Source organism: Mycotypha africana (genome assembly GCF_025528875.1).
Source record: "Mycotypha africana strain NRRL 2978 chromosome Unknown BDF20scaffold_5, whole genome shotgun sequence".
NCBI lineage: Eukaryota > Fungi > Mucoromycota > Mucoromycetes > Mucorales > Mycotyphaceae > Mycotypha > Mycotypha africana.
The window spans coordinates 1,679,269-1,694,254 of NW_026515729.1; the positions used below are offsets into that span (position 1 = coordinate 1,679,269).

Consider the following 14,986-nt stretch of genomic DNA (forward strand, 5'->3'; position numbering starts at 1 on the left):
TGGTGTTATTAGCGGGGACGATGTGAGCGTTTGTAAAGGCAATAGTGATGCTGACTGTATTGGTTGTACATGCTGAGCTTGTGCCATAGTGGGTGGCTGGTTAGGTAATATATTGGTGTATATGTCAACTGAATTGGAAGGTACTGCTAAGATAGGATTGTCAGTTTTTTGATTTGGTTTAAATGCAATTCGTACTTTTTGCACGTTGTTCCATATTTCTTCTGGCATTTTTTTAAACTTTGAGTTTTGAATAACGGGTATATTTGCGTCGGATCCGCCGCGAAGATCCAATACAATAATATGGACAGTTGTATTGGGCCTCTCATCAAATATTTTCAGTGGTCTTCCAGCCTTTTTGATTCCTGTAACTGGATTGAAAAAAAATAAAATTATTCGGTAAGCTGAACCAATTTTTTTTTTTTTTTTTCAGGTTTATAGTCGAGAAAATACCTAAAATGACAGGCGGTATACCGCTTGGAGTCGTTGCTCTTCGAATTTTTATTTGAGGGTCTGGTTTCGACAATGTACAATGAACGTAAAGTATAACAGGATCATCAGGACTACAAAGAGTTGCTGAATCAAGATGAGTCAAGTTTGACGATTCCAGTTTGCTGATTTCAACTAAAGAGGAGGTTAAGAAAGTTGGGTGTGTGGGTTTATCTGATTGAACTGGCTTATCCAAGCGCTACAGTTTTAAAGCAATTCGTTGGAAAGAAAATAAAAGAAGCAAAAGAAAGATATGATAAAAAAATAAGACGAGCTTTGTGTAATTAGGAATTCTTGTCATTTTACTCTATTTGGTGATGATTGTTTCTTTAAAAGTTTATTTTAGGGAATACAAGTTACTCGTATTTGAATACTTCAGCGTATTTGTTGATGATGATACATCCTATTCAATTGAACAGCCGCATTGCTGCCTCTGTTTCCATGACTAAAGGATATATAGCCTTGCGTATTTGCGCTACTGTTGTCTATAAAATCATCACCTGTGTTGGCAGCCTCTGCAGCAATATTCATTCTAGCCTTTAAGGCCGCACTTCTTTTATGATGTCCAGTACCACTTTCATTTGCATTCAGGAGATATTGCTCGTCTGTTAAACCTTGTTCTAACGATGTCGCAAAACCAGTTCGATGTGTCTTTTGAGGTTCTCTGTCAGGTAACAAGACACCTCTTCTAGCTCTAGGAATACCTCTTCTCTTTCGTCTATAACATTATGAGCATTGTGTCAAAAATTTTTCTATCTCTATGCAGTCGTACAGTACAATGAAAGTAGCCCCGCTTACCTTGCTTCTCTCATTCTATCTTTTTCCATTCTGTCAATAGCAGCATCGGTTAACTCAATCATCGAAGGTGTGAACCTTTCAATCAAATTATTTCTACGAATAATATGTCGTAGGTAAGGTAAGAAGGTATGTCGCAATTCGTCATCGATAGGACATGAGCTGTTGAATTCGAATCCAACGAGTAACAATGATTTTATATAAACATGAATCTGTTCTCTTATAGAATGAGCGATGGCCGTCCTGAACAATGAAAAGATACACCGCGTCTTTGATAAGCAAGAAAGACCCCCTTTATCGACAGAAATGGAATGTTTCTTACCTAAATTCCCCACCTAAGCCTAGTTCTTCTACAAGCTTATTAGCGAACTCTTCAGGCGAGTTACGAGGGCAAACAATATCCCATTCAAACTGGTCAATAAGCTCCCAGTTGCCTACTGTGATATCTAATTTTATAACGGTTCTCAATTCCAATTCTTGTTGCTGAGGCTGCTGTGGCTGTTTAGTATTGTCCTCAGTAGCTATTTCTGACGGCGCGTTGCTCCCTTCACCCTTCTCTAGCCCCATACTGCTACTTTGTCTCGAGTGATCCCATTCATCAGTCGTAGTATCATCTTTAATCATACTGGAGGCATTTAAATTAAAATCGTCTAATTGCTCTTTGATGGATTTAGCAATTTGGTCCGCGAATATGTTGGCCGGTAATTTTAGGTCCTCACAGATGATTTCTGCGAATTGTTCAGGTGTAATAGAGGATTCTATTAACACATATACATATATAAAGAGTAAGTATGTATGTCGATTAACCCAAAGAACTTGTACGATGATTTCTATTTAGGTCCTTTTACCATTCAGATTCCACGTAAAAGTATCACGTAACTTGTAATGTTCATGCTCTAACTCAATACGAATGGGCACTAAGACTTCCTCCTTCTCTGCTTGTTCCTTCAATGTATCCAACGAGCTATATTAAAATCAGAGAATACCAGTTTGTTAACTTAATGATGTTCTCGATTTCTTACATTTGTTTGGACAAATAAGCATCGACTTACAATCTGAAAGGTTCTCTTTTACCAACGCGTCGCCTTTTATCTCTGGGGTATCTGATTTTGGTTATATTACCAGTTGTACCATTTCCATAGCCTCGATAGCCTGGTCCGTAAACAACCGTAGGTCCCTGTTGTGCGCGTGCTCTTCGTTCCAAACTAGCCACTTCAATTTCTTTCTTTTTCTCTTGCGACAATTCCACATGTCTTTTATGTTGTAAGTTTAACATTCCTTGATAAAGGTTGTCTCTATGTATATATTGATGAATGTTTTTCTTTTGTACAGTATTTGTTGCTAAAATGGCATGGGTATCAGTTGCGAATGGGAGCATGTGTTGCTGCTGTGTCGGTTGTTGTTGTGGTGGTGGTTGTGGTTGCTGTTGCTGTTGTAGCTGACTTACTTGTGCCACTGGTTGTTGTTGTTGTTGTGGAGTCAATGGCATGGGCACTTGTGGTTGAAGTGTTAAAGGCAATGCTCCTCCGCTTCCCGCTGTCATTGCTATTGCTCCAGGTGCAGCTGCTGATGGCATTTGCGATGGTGGAGGTACCAACGACATTGGTTGTGGTATATTTTGTCGTAGCAATTGCTGCTGCTGCTGCTGCTGCTGCTGTTGTAACTGCATCAGCTGTTGCTGACGACTATACTCCAATGGATCGATCAGACCTGGTTGTGGAGGCGGACGTCGTTGAAGATGTTGTTGTTGTTGCATTTGGATGGGTATCATTTGTGAAGTTGGCAAAGAGGTTTGTCCTCCTACACCTGCTTGTTTTTGTTGCATCATTTGTGCTAACCGCTGTTGTTGTTGCATGAGCTGCATTTGTTGGTACTGTGGATTAGTCAGGTTTGAATGCATTTCTGGCCGTTTTCTTGCATAAAAATAAATAGAGACGAGAAAAGGAGAAAAAGATGATGCGAGATTTACAGCCACTGTTATGAGGAAAAAAAAAAAATAATTTAAACCGTTCCAATTTTGACATCCCCACTATCAGGTCAGTCTACTAGCCAATAAAATTTCTGTATGAGACAAAATAGCTCAACTGAGAAGGCTACATGCTAGTTTATAGCTGCGTAGTATGAGTCAAGTGTGCATGAGCACCATCATTGCGAGTCGGTAAGGGGGACTTCAGCATTTGTGCTGAAGCTAGTTCACCGTACTCTGGCGAGAGGTACAAATGCCGTTATCCATTGGTTGCATTTTTGGTTTCTAGTTTACGTCTACTACCATCATTATATGTAACTTACTGATGATTAAGAGAAGGGGATATAGTTACGTAGCAAGACTTCTAACGCTTTACATGCTTTCTTAACTGCTTTTTTTGCCCTCCCAGGAAGGATTTGTGAAGCTTAGATCGACAGCAAGCGCGAACTTCTTCGAAATTTTTTTCTAATTCAGCGCCGACCTTAAATTTTTCTTCTCCTTGTTTCTTTTCATAAAAAAAAAGAGTTCTTTCTTATTCAATAGCACTTTCACTTTAGTCCACGAAATGGTAAAATCAAGCATCAATAGCCTTTACCCACTGTTTCTTTAAGTTATTTCGATACTTATGTTAATTATAAAACGCGAAAATAGTCTTTAGCTCCTGTCAATATTTTCCAAGATCAAGCAACCGAAGAAAGGGCCGAAAACGCTCGTTTGGTAAAATAGGCATTTGAATGTTAGCGATAGCTAGAAGTGATACTGATTTATATACTGCATTAGTCGTCATTTATTGGTGCCATTGCAGTAGGTGATCTCGTCAAGAGTACACTAGGACCTAAGGGCATGGTAAATTTTACACCAAGATCAGATAGAAAACACGCTTTCTAAAGATCAACTCCTGAAAAACACTTGCTTCATCAATCATAGGACAAAATTCTTCAATCAGCCAGCACTGGCGAGATCTTGGTCACCAACGACGGTGCTACCATCTTGAAATCCATTGCTTTAGACAACGCCGCTGCTAAAGTCCTCGTTAACATCTCTAAAGTGCAAGACGATGAAGTTGGTGACGGTACTACATCTGTTTGCGTTTTGGCTGCCGAACTTTTACGTGAAGCTGAGTATTTAGTCAATCAACATATTCACCCTCAAACCATCATTGAAGGCTATCGCCTTGCTTCAGCAGCTGCGTACAAAACTTTAGAAAATAGTGCAGTAGATCACAGTGCCGATAAAGAACTTTTCCGTCAGGACTTGATCAATATCGCTAAAACCACCCTCAGTTCCAAAGTATTATCGCAAGAGAAAAACTATTTTGCTGAACTAGCCGTAGATGCTGTTCTTCGTTTAAAGGGATCAACAAATCTTGAAAATATACAAATTATCAAAAAGCCAGGAGGAAAGTTAATGGATTCTTATTTAGATGAAGGTATGCTTAAAAAAAGAAAAAGAAAAAAGCACACACACGCAAGAAAACATCCAGCAATTGCAATAGTATGTCTAAAGGAACAATTTCTATATTAGGTTTTATTTTGGATAAAAAGATCGGTGTTAACTGCCCAAAACGTATTGAAAATGCCAACATATTGATTGCTAATACATGTAAGTTGATAATCAGAGGAAGCTGTGATATGATATTCCGAATTGTTAACACCTATTCTTCTGTTACAATAGCTATGGATACAGATAAGATTAAGATTTTTGGTGCTCGTGTTCGCGTTGATGCAACTGGTAAGCTTGCTGAACTCGAACGTGCCGAGCGTAACAAAATGAAGGAAAAGGTGGATAAGATTAAAGCCCATGGTATCAATTGTTTCGTCAATCGACAACTTATTTATAATTGGCCTGAACAATTACTTGCTGATGCTGGTATCGCCTCCATTGAACATGCCGACTTTGAAGGTGTTGAACGATTAGCTTTGGTCACAGGTGGTGAGATTGCCTCTACATTCGATCACCCTGAACTTGTTAAATTGGGTCACTGTGATTTAATCGAAGAAATCATGATTGGCGAAGATAAGCTTATCAAATTCTCTGGTGTGGCTGCTGGTGAAGCATGCACGATCGTGCTCCGTGGTGCTACACAACAATTATTAGATGAAGCTGAAAGATCTCTTCATGATGCTCTTTCTGTACTTTCACAAACCGTACGCGAACCCCGTACAGTACTTGGTGGTGGCTGCTCTGAGATGTTGATGTCTAAGGCTGTAGATGAAGTTGCTGCTAAGACAGCGGGTAAACGTGCTATTGCTGCAGAGGCTTTCTCTAAAGCACTTCGTCAAATGCCTACTATTTTGGCAGATAATGCTGGCTTTGATTCTTCCGAGTTGGTATCACAATTAAGAGCTGCTCATTACGAAAACAAGACAACAGCTGGTTTAGATATGGTAAATGGACAAGTAGCTGATGTGAAGGAACTAGGTATTACTGAATCATTTAAATTGAAAAAGCAAGTCCTTTTGTCTGCTTCTGAAGCTGCGGAAATGATTCTTAGAGTGGACAACATTATCAGATGCGCCCCTCGGTAAGTGAAAGCTTGGAATTCTTGCATCATCGAAATTTCAAACTGATGACCTCTTACATCTGCTGTATAGTCAAAGACAAGGATAAGGCAATTTAAGAGATAACCTGTTTATGGTTGTGTATAGCAAAAAAGGGAGAAAAAAACTGTCAGAAGTTTGTATTTATACTTCAATCAATATCTTTCAATAAAACTTTTTATTCGAAATAGATCTTTCTAATGCGTTAACAATGAGCGCCGTCAATACGGCCAGTAAAAACCGTTTGATAAGCAGACTATGAACTGTCTATAAGATTGCTAGCTTCAGAATTTACTAATTACACTGACGGCGTGAATCTCAAACGCAAAATAGTTGAAATACACTCTTTTTTAAAACAAGGTACAGAGGTGAAAGCTCCTTTTATTGCATTTCTTGAGAAGCTTTGAAACATAATTGATCTGTTGAAATGGAAACAGCTTCACAGTGACAATACATGATATAATCGGCAGATAACAATGTATGTTTTCAGACTGAGAGACCCCTTTTTCAAAAATAAAAATTGTCAAGCTGAAACGCGACAAACCTTAGGTAATCCATAATTTTAGTTTGATCGCCGCCTTACTTTGTTTGCGCCCTAAAGTCCAGTCTCCCAACTATTAAGTAATGGCCCTAATAGATATTAATGCAGCTTACCGTATAACTACAGTATTTTAACTAATATTTTAGATAAATTACAATTGGACGATTAATATTCTTACTTTAGACGAGTTGCAATTGTGTTGTAGACGAAAGTATAAACCGTTCAAACAATGATTCAAATTCAAAAACTTGTCAGTAGTGCGAAACGAAAAAAAAAAAGCCGTAATGATCTGAATCCTCAAAATGTAAGGAAAACCGTTTTTATTACGGCGATAATTTCTTCTTCTTCGCTGGCATGAAAACGTCGGGTCTTCCGGCTCCATACCAAACTGCTCGAGAGATGGTCATCGTATTGATAGCGGCGTTAACGTCTCTCTGCCATAGCTTTAGACATTGCTTGCAATGAAGAACGCCGGTACCCTTGAGTCTGGATTATCAACAATTTGCATATCATCATAGAAACAGAGGCTGCAGGTTTTAGAGGATGTCACAACAACCCATTGACCTTCAGCTTCACGTTTCTTCAGAGTTGCCAAAAGTTTACCGACAACACCATATCTTTGCCCTTTCAACTTGACCACATCTTTTCCAAACATTCCAGCACCAAACACAATCAGTGGTACCCTTCTAGGGAATTCGAGTACTTATCAGCCTTCCACTTCTGAACGCATCGATTTATGTCCTGTTTGTTTGCATTTGGTACAACATGCATTGTCTTTATCTGGGTCTTCGTTCTTCTTTTTCTTTGCTTTTTTCTTTTCTTTCTTGATTTCAAATTTCTGTTTGCGTTTTCTGCCTTTCGAACCAACTATAAAGACGACAAGAAAGAAGCCAAGGGAACAAGAAAGCAAAGAAGACAGTAACAAAGGCAGTAAAGAAGCCAACAAAGACAGGTTCATTCCTGATGTATTCTGCCAGCAATTCTGGTATTCAGTAGGCCAACTAGTAACGGGCAAGCAAGTTACTTACAAAAACAGCATTGTCCGAGGACATAAAGCAGTATTATACAGACTTCAAGGCCAAGTTCCCTACTATCGAAGTAAAACACAAGCTGACCGTGGGTTATAGTCAATGCCTTACAGAGGCAGCAAAGGAATTGAGTACCTCTTACAGTAACTCCATTGTAGAGAGCTTCGAGCAACGTTTAACAAAGTTCATTACTTACAAATTGAGAACCATGCTTCCGGTAAGGCTATAGCAAATAGATGATCCCCTTTCGTATCTTCTAAATCAGCTACCTAACCATCCGCCTAGACAACCTACGATAAAACGTCGATGGGAACACCAATGGCTGATCCTCTGCTACATACTATATGAGCTAGACTATCTATTCCACGTCAAAGAACCCCCACCCTTGGATGTTGCTCTAGGATCCTTACTGCTCCAATGGATGTCTCCTTCTAATCACTCAACCTTGTGACAAACAATGATCTAAAAGAAGTATGATCTACAAAGTTTCTGCTAGATGTAAGCGAGACGATAGTGATAAAGGCAAAAACCTTCTTTTCTCTCTACAAACGGGTTTTTTCTGGGGGCTTTTTTTTTTCAATGTTCTCTATTGCTGTCTTTACTGAAAAATCGGAGAGACCATCCCACTTTAAATAAATTGAGCATATTTATGAGAAACTCATTTTAGATAATTGTACTATCAGACGTGCTTACCAGAAATTATCCAGATTGTTATCGAATTGTGAGTTGAGTAAATCAGGACCAACCCTTTTCATTTTCATTGTGAACAGGTACTTTTGCACCTTCTCTACACTGGTGTAGACAAAGAAGCATTAGAAGAATCATTGTGTGCCATTACTATAGTCTGTGTATAACTGGAACAACGTTGATGATTTCTTGAAAGGGCTATAAATAAAACAAACTTACCTTTATGTAGTTTTGGGGCCTTTATATGGCCCTTCTGAGTTGGGAGGTGTTGCTTATTGAAAAAATCATCTCAAACTAAAACGAACATAATCTAAAAAGTATCTAGGAGAATCATAAGCACTTTCAGTATAACAACCTACTATATCCCAATCGGGATTCGGTGCATTTTCGGACAATGAATTCTTTATGCAGGAATGCATTCTTGACCTCGTACCGACAAACAAGCCATTGAGAGTCAAGTGCTGGTACTTATACCAACAGTACTCTATGTATCGTTATCGTAAATGCTTGTAACGCGTCTATTTTTTGCCAACAAATATACAGGTGATGTATATCCCGGCTGGTGTGGTGGAGAGCAAATAGAAATAAACAACCAAAAATAATTCGAACAAAGTTAAAAATATGTTTCTATTTTTTGCTTGATCTTGGATTATTTTTTTTCATTTTTTTTCATTTTTTTCTGAAGTCCAGTCTATAATACGCTGCTCTTTCTTTTTTCGACATAAATACAATTTCAATCCTTTTCCTCTTGCTTTCTCTTTTTGATAGTTCATTTCCTTCATATTACATACACCTACATACCTCATTTAGAATTCTCATTGATATGGCATCATCCATAACATCAACTAACTGTAAAAATATAGATAATACGGCCTCAACAAGTATAACTGCAAACAACAACAATGAGCTATCCATGGATACCAAAAACACAAATAATAGCACTACTGCCGCAGATAGCAGCGATCATAGGAATAAAAAAATAGTGACTCGAGTGGGGCATGCCAGTATAGGCTCTGACGTAGACTTGAAGTATCTAAGAGACTTGTATCTTCCCAAATGCAAAAATGATCGAGAAATCAATCAAGAAGAAGGCCTCGTTGTCTACAAAACCATCACTTCCTTTCCCCCTGTCAAACAGCTTGCTCCTTCAGAACGTAAACGTATTCTGGTCACCGGAGGTGCTGGTTTTGTAGGTTCACATCTGGTCGATCGTCTTATGTATATGGGTCATGAAGTCATTGTGCTGGACAATTTTTTTACAGGCTCAAAACGAAACGTACAGCACTGGATCGGGCATCCTCATTTCGAATTAGTGCGCCATGATGTGGTTGATCCCTTCATGGTCGAAGTGTCACAGATTTACCATTTGGCTTGTCCAGCTTCCCCACCTCATTATCAATATAATCCTACAAAAACGGTTAAAACAAGTGTGATGGGAACAATCAATATGTTAGGTTTAGCTAAACGCACAAAAGCAAGGTTTTTATTGACTTCTACATCAGGTAATATAAAGCTATGTATGCCGGAAAGGAAGAAAAAAAAATGATGTGTTAAAATATTTCAGCAAAATAGAGGTGTATGGTGACCCTGAAGAACATCCACAAAAGGAAACCTATTGGGGTCATGTGAATCCCATCGGCCCAAGAGCTTGTTATGACGAAGGCAAACGTATTGCAGAAACACTTACTTATGCTTATATGAGACAGAACGATGTAGATGTGCGCGTTGCACGAATTTTCAAGTAAGCAAATATAGGGCTTTGAAAAGGGAATGCCTTCTGTAAAATTCATGCTGACCGTTTATCCATATACTTCCTCTTTTGCCGTTACTGTTATAGCACTTTTGGTAAGTTTCAATTGGAATTGAATGACGTTCATATGCTATGCACATGTCTGTAGGGCAGCTTTTTTAAATGTATTCATACTGTTATCGATACAATAGGCCCTAGAATGTCACCTGCTGACGGCAGAGTAGTGAGTAACTTTATAATGCAAGCTATTCGAGGAGAACCACTGACTTTATACGGTGATGGATCACAAACGAGATCATTCCAATATGTGCATGATTTAGTGGATGGGCTTATCTTATTGATGAACAAAAATTACTCTGAACCTGTCAACTTGGGCAATCCAGAGGAATATACAATTCGCGATTTTGCTGATATGATTCGAGAAATGGTTTTGACACCTCCTCTTTCACCCGAGAATGTAGATATCAAAATATTACCAGCAGCTATGGATGACCCTAAAAAGAGAAAGCCTGATATTTCCCGAGCAAAGAAGTTTTTGGGCTGGGAACCAGAATTCTCGGTCAAACAAGGCGTGCAAGAAACAGTAGATTGGTTTAAATTGCAAGTCAAAGAAGGTGCTATTTAACGTCAATTATTATACAACCCTACATGCTACATTATCCTATTTGTAATTATACTAATAAATCATGATACATAATAATGTATTGAATAAATCCGTGCGGAAAGTAAAAAACGGGAATGCGGAAAATGTTATGAATTTAATGCTGAAGAGAAATATGTCCTATGTACAACAGAGAGAAGCGGCCTACGAACTTTTGTTTTCAACGAGCTTACCAACAAGCAGATATTTGCCTGCAAAGAGTTTTTCCTATTCATTAAAAAGAGCATGCAGACGCACAGGCAAATGTGTTATCAAATCACGGCCATCGTCATGAATGCTTCCGTAATTTTTTGTCTTATTTTGCCCCTTACCCATTCCCTTAAGCTCTCCCACTCATCCGCTGTCAAGTCTTCAAGTTTGTCAATAGGTCCGTGAGGGTCAGCCATCATTTCTTCATCGAATGAGTTTTTAGCTAAACCGCGTGATGCGTCGTGTCCAGCAAAATTTTCATAAGGTCCTCCTACAAGTCGTCGAGATAAATAGTGTGTTCATAAACCTACACTAGGACTCCCTCTCTCTCAACGTGAGACTTTTATCCTAACCTGGTCCATAAAAGTTGCGTCCTTGAGTAACATCATATACAGATCCATTAACTCCCATTAAAATACGTGCACCGTTTTCTCCATTAAAAGGCACCAATTCGAGTGGTGTATAATTTTTGAAAATGAGAACTTCAGGATGTTTGGCAGGCACATAGGGTAATTTATTTGGCGCAAACAAATATCTTGATAGGTACAACAAAATCTATTATATGATAGATTGCTTTGTTTTAGATCAAGCGTCTTAATTCAAATACTTTTGCAGTTCTGAAGATGTTCAATATTCGTGCACTTACACCAAGCAATAACCAATTTATGGGATTTTCTAAAGAGGAGCATCTTTAGCATAGATGAAAAAGTAACAATATCAGTTCAGAACCATACCCTTAAGCTGATTGTACAGGATATTGGGAGTGATATCAAGCATTAGTTGATTTGGATAAAAGGTACAATTAGTAATAATTCCGTAGGACGAACAGAAGAAAGTGAAGAAGGTTCAGTTACAAGCAGCCGTTATTATAAAAAAAAAAAAAAACCAAAAATTTGAAATCGGACAATGAAAACGGTTCGGTCCTGACTGTGAAGATCTCGTTATCTGTCGATAAGAAGTAAGTAGCATGTCCCTTTTCAAACAATGGTATGTGAAAACGTCCGAGAAGAATCCTAGAAAAAATGCTCAGGTTGAGCTTTTCTGGTATCAAGCGCTCAGTTGCCGTTGACGTCGTGGAATCTGCTATTACAACGAGGTGACACGCATGGTGGCAATTGCTCAAGAAGTAAAAGCTCCGAAAAGAACTTTTGTAGTTTATTATGGCGGCCTTCATTTAGTTCAACGCCTTTGTCAAAATAAATGTCGACCAGTTGCCTGCATAGCAATCTATTGCTTTTTCAGAATTGATATTGAACAATCTACATTCTTTGAAATATTTGTCAACGTCTCCAATGACGTTACGACCCAACTGGCCATACTTATTGCTACCGCAAGTCCAAACTCGACCCTTTTCGTCTATAGCTACTGTATGGTTGGTTCCGCACGCTGTTTGCTTTATAGATAGGGAATCATTGGCTTTGTCGTTATCATTATCTAGTATGACGGGTTGATCGTTACAATCCAGGAAACTCGATAAGGATACAATATCGCCATCGTTATTCTCATTGTTGCTTCCCCATCCCAGTCTACCATCTTTGCTCCATCCAAATGTGTATAACTCATTGCCCCGTACAACAGCTGAATGAAACGGCCCACACGCAATATTATTTGTTGGAAGGTTTAGTCCACAAAAATACTCTATCAAAGTAGGTGTATCAGAGGCTTGCAGTTCATGGTAATCTATGCCCAACTGTGATAATCGGTTCGACCCCATTCCATAAATTGGAAGATCGTTGGACGAGGTTGCGAATAATACGTGAGATTTCGACGCACATAGATCCTTAACCTTGCTGAGAAAAGAAATAGGCTCGATTGTGTTTTTAATATTATTGTATCTGCACTGCTGTACTTGTCCATACGTATCGAGCAGTATAAGGGTATCAAGATGTTGACAGAACACTGCTTTCACAATATTTGATAGAATATCTATCTCGCTGTTTTCTGGTGCTTCTGTGATGATGGATAGGTTGTTGTATTCGTCTACAAAGCCCAGAAATTTGTTTGGGTCGCCAAAGACACTTTTTAGCTTTCTGTTCGCACAAGCAGACTCAAAACGAGAAAACCAAGCTGGTTTGAAGCCGAGTATCAGTACATTGTGTTTAGCTATTGAAAGACAAGTCAACATCTGAGCACGTGAAATGGAGCCGACATGTGCAGAACTTACCATCCATCAGAATGGTTGTTTCCCATCCTACATAAAGCACTTTGCTTATACCCACGTAACATTTGGGCGAGGAAATGATAGTGGCGGTGCTGTCGCCATCTATCTGCTTAAAGCCATTAAAACCAAAAGCATAAAGTCTCAATTCTTCTTGTTGCATGAAAGGGTGCAAACTCTTAAAAAGGAAACTTTAGTGTATTGACACTATCAGAATTTTTTAGTAAAAATAGTTGTTTTAACGCAAGTCATATCTTTCTGGTTTTTTGTAGATTTTTATTTTTTTGGCGGACAGGAGGAACGTGAAAGAAAGAGATTGTAAATGCTATCCATTATAAACATTGGAGTATGCAATAATATTTAATCCTCGTTTTTCAGTTGCTTCCAGACAGCATTTTCATCATCTTCCTCATCATCCAATGCACCGCCACGCTCCTCTTTATCAAACTGTGACGCATCCACGGACACATCGCCTTCTTCCATATACTTCGCATCTGATAAGGCGAGTGTTTTATCTTGTTCGAACAATTGGCGTCCTGTCAGTTTTCCCTTCAATTCCTTTACTCTTTGTGCTTTTAGAATTGCATCCTTTTCCAACATTTCAGCATCAAATTTCTTCTTCCACTCCATAAAGCTCTCTACTGTCACTTTAGTACCAGTGAATTTGGCTTGCTCAGCCTCCTCTTCTTTGCGTTTTCTTTCGTTCAATTCTTCTTCCTCCGCTCTTTGCGCATCCAATTTGATATTATCTAATTCTTCCTTCATAGCCATTACCATCGTGAAAATCATGGCCATACCCACTGATTCTTCGGCCTAAATTGCAACAGAAGAATATAAATTGTATGGTTTATCAGAGAAACGACCGCCCAATTCCTGAACTTATAAGTTGATTGAAATGGAAGTAGTCTTACAGCGTTTTTGACAGAATGTTTGATTTTTGTATAGTAGGTCTGTGGAATAGTGCCTTCTATTGTTTCAATCTCATATTCTGGCAGCTCATCGGGATAGTTTGGTGTATATGTCACATGAAGAGATAATCCACCTGTAGATCAAGCATATAAACGTGAGTCAATGTCCGTTACCCAAGTAACTTGACAGATTATGGTGATGGATCGATTGTATCCAGTGAGAACTTACGTGGGTGGTCTTCGTCTTGTTCATCAGGATACACTGCAATTGTGAATTCTTTCTCACTAATAGCTAATACCACACAAATAGTCGAGGGGAAAAAAAAAAGGATCAATCTTAAAAAATCAGTGAATGTGGTTGTTTTCAAGGAAAAAATTACCTTCAAATTCATCAGGATAAATAGATTGAAGAGCTTCTAGTTCATTGGCTTGCTCTTCAGCGTAATCTATATTCCAACAATGTATAACTCGGTTAAATACTGCACAAAACAGTTTTGTACGTTATCGCTGTACCTGTCATTCTTCAGTTTTTTTTTGGATGTCTGTGTCAACCTTTGCTTGGAACACAATTGCAGTTTTTATATGACAAGTTATAAACTTTTCAGTTTAAACTCAGACACGTGTCCTGTATTTTGTTTTTTAAAAGTAATTCAAATAAGTGAACTCAAGGGAATAGTAAGTGATGTTCTAAAGCACCTTGTCTAGCACCATAAATATCTTTTCAGGTCGCCACCCCTTCCTGGAGGGAAATGGACGACATGGCTCACGCTTCGGCGATTTTCGTTGTACGTTTCTGGTAATGCTTGGCTAGCCTTGATTGATGTTGCCTTTGTCAACGTCTTTCAGCTTAACATCCCGTTGCGAAAGTACAAAGAAAGATCTACTGTCTATGGTACTATACAGCGAACTTTCTAGAATAGTCGTTGCAAGCATTAACGTTGAAATACAGGAAGAAATACTGCTGAAACGCACCCTTTTCGCCCACGATTATGATCGGATATGCATATGCCTTTGCAGAGGAGAAGATATACGGAAATAAAAAAAATACAATGTTCTAACCTTCATCTATTGCCTTTAGGTTTCTCGTTCATTTATTTTCTGAGTAACATTGTTTAAAAAGTGAAAATTGAAAGATGAACAATTATGGCGAGAAACTAAGAGAAAGTAATCTAAAGGATATTCATGCTTAACGAAAAGTGAGAATGAGTACAGCTCAGTTATGCACTTGCCACAACAATATGAGCTAAAGCTGCGGGAGGTCTAGAGTCGCTTATTTA

General features: G+C 38.6%; 8 protein-coding genes across 8 annotated transcripts; 3 read left to right on the forward strand and 5 right to left on the reverse strand.

The window, feature by feature from the left end:
• Positions 1-585: 585 nt before the first annotated feature.
• BDF20DRAFT_940583 (uncharacterized protein) lies at positions 586-2,770 on the reverse strand (the record flags this gene model as incomplete). Its single annotated transcript, XM_053084785.1, has 6 exons — positions 586-1,204; positions 1,285-1,524; positions 1,604-1,802; positions 1,908-2,039; positions 2,130-2,211; positions 2,360-2,770. 6 exons carry the CDS (start codon positions 2,768-2,770, stop codon positions 862-864), a joined length of 1,407 nt encoding a protein of 468 aa, XP_052936602.1. The 3' UTR covers positions 586-861.
• An 81-nt stretch (positions 2,771-2,851) lies between these two features.
• BDF20DRAFT_870866 (uncharacterized protein) lies at positions 2,852-3,310 on the forward strand. Its single transcript, XM_053081073.1, has one exon. The coding sequence runs from the start codon at positions 2,863-2,865 to the stop codon at positions 3,136-3,138; it is 276 nt and encodes a 91-aa protein (XP_052936603.1). The 5' UTR covers positions 2,852-2,862; the 3' UTR covers positions 3,139-3,310.
• Positions 3,311-3,748: 438 nt separating this feature from the next.
• On the forward strand, positions 3,749-5,979 carry BDF20DRAFT_870868 (T-complex protein 1 subunit beta). Its single transcript, XM_053081074.1, has 7 exons — positions 3,749-3,815; positions 3,899-3,964; positions 4,028-4,093; positions 4,175-4,676; positions 4,772-4,849; positions 4,922-5,771; positions 5,842-5,979. Exons 1-7 carry the CDS (start codon positions 3,813-3,815, stop codon positions 5,855-5,857), a joined length of 1,581 nt encoding a protein of 526 aa, XP_052936604.1. The 5' UTR covers positions 3,749-3,812; the 3' UTR covers positions 5,858-5,979.
• A 630-nt stretch (positions 5,980-6,609) lies between these two features.
• Positions 6,610-6,956, reverse strand: BDF20DRAFT_870872 (uncharacterized protein; the record flags this gene model as incomplete). The annotated part of the gene is made up of 1 exon (XM_053081075.1): positions 6,610-6,956. A coding segment is annotated over one exon (162 nt), but the record flags the coding sequence as incomplete, so codon positions are not given.
• A 1,492-nt stretch (positions 6,957-8,448) lies between these two features.
• On the forward strand, positions 8,449-10,418 carry BDF20DRAFT_835649 (uncharacterized protein; the record flags this gene model as incomplete). Its single annotated transcript, XM_053078863.1, has 5 exons — positions 8,449-8,542; positions 8,907-9,545; positions 9,616-9,784; positions 9,881-9,888; positions 9,985-10,418. The coding sequence occupies 5 exons, from the start codon at positions 8,449-8,451 to the stop codon at positions 10,416-10,418; spliced, it is 1,344 nt and encodes a 447-aa protein (XP_052936606.1).
• A 180-nt stretch (positions 10,419-10,598) lies between these two features.
• Positions 10,599-11,420, reverse strand: BDF20DRAFT_906178 (cytochrome b5-like heme/steroid binding domain-containing protein; the record flags this gene model as incomplete). Its single annotated transcript, XM_053083244.1, has 4 exons — positions 10,599-10,661; positions 10,766-10,914; positions 10,997-11,198; positions 11,373-11,420. 4 exons carry the CDS (start codon positions 11,418-11,420, stop codon positions 10,599-10,601), a joined length of 462 nt encoding a protein of 153 aa, XP_052936607.1.
• Positions 11,421-11,817: 397 nt separating this feature from the next.
• BDF20DRAFT_835651 (regulator of chromosome condensation 1/beta-lactamase-inhibitor protein II) lies at positions 11,818-12,964 on the reverse strand (the record flags this gene model as incomplete). Its single annotated transcript, XM_053078864.1, has 2 exons — positions 11,818-12,746; positions 12,808-12,964. 2 exons carry the CDS (start codon positions 12,962-12,964, stop codon positions 11,818-11,820), a joined length of 1,086 nt encoding a protein of 361 aa, XP_052936608.1.
• A 98-nt stretch (positions 12,965-13,062) lies between these two features.
• On the reverse strand, positions 13,063-14,264 carry BDF20DRAFT_523939 (ubiquitin-conjugating enzyme/RWD-like protein). The gene is made up of 5 exons (XM_053075661.1): positions 14,223-14,264; positions 14,090-14,155; positions 13,939-14,001; positions 13,713-13,843; positions 13,063-13,614 (listed from the first exon to the last, which is right to left on the reverse strand). Exons 1-5 carry the CDS (start codon positions 14,227-14,229, stop codon positions 13,162-13,164), a joined length of 720 nt encoding a protein of 239 aa, XP_052936609.1. The 5' UTR covers positions 14,230-14,264; the 3' UTR covers positions 13,063-13,161.
• Positions 14,265-14,986: the final 722 nt, after the last annotated feature.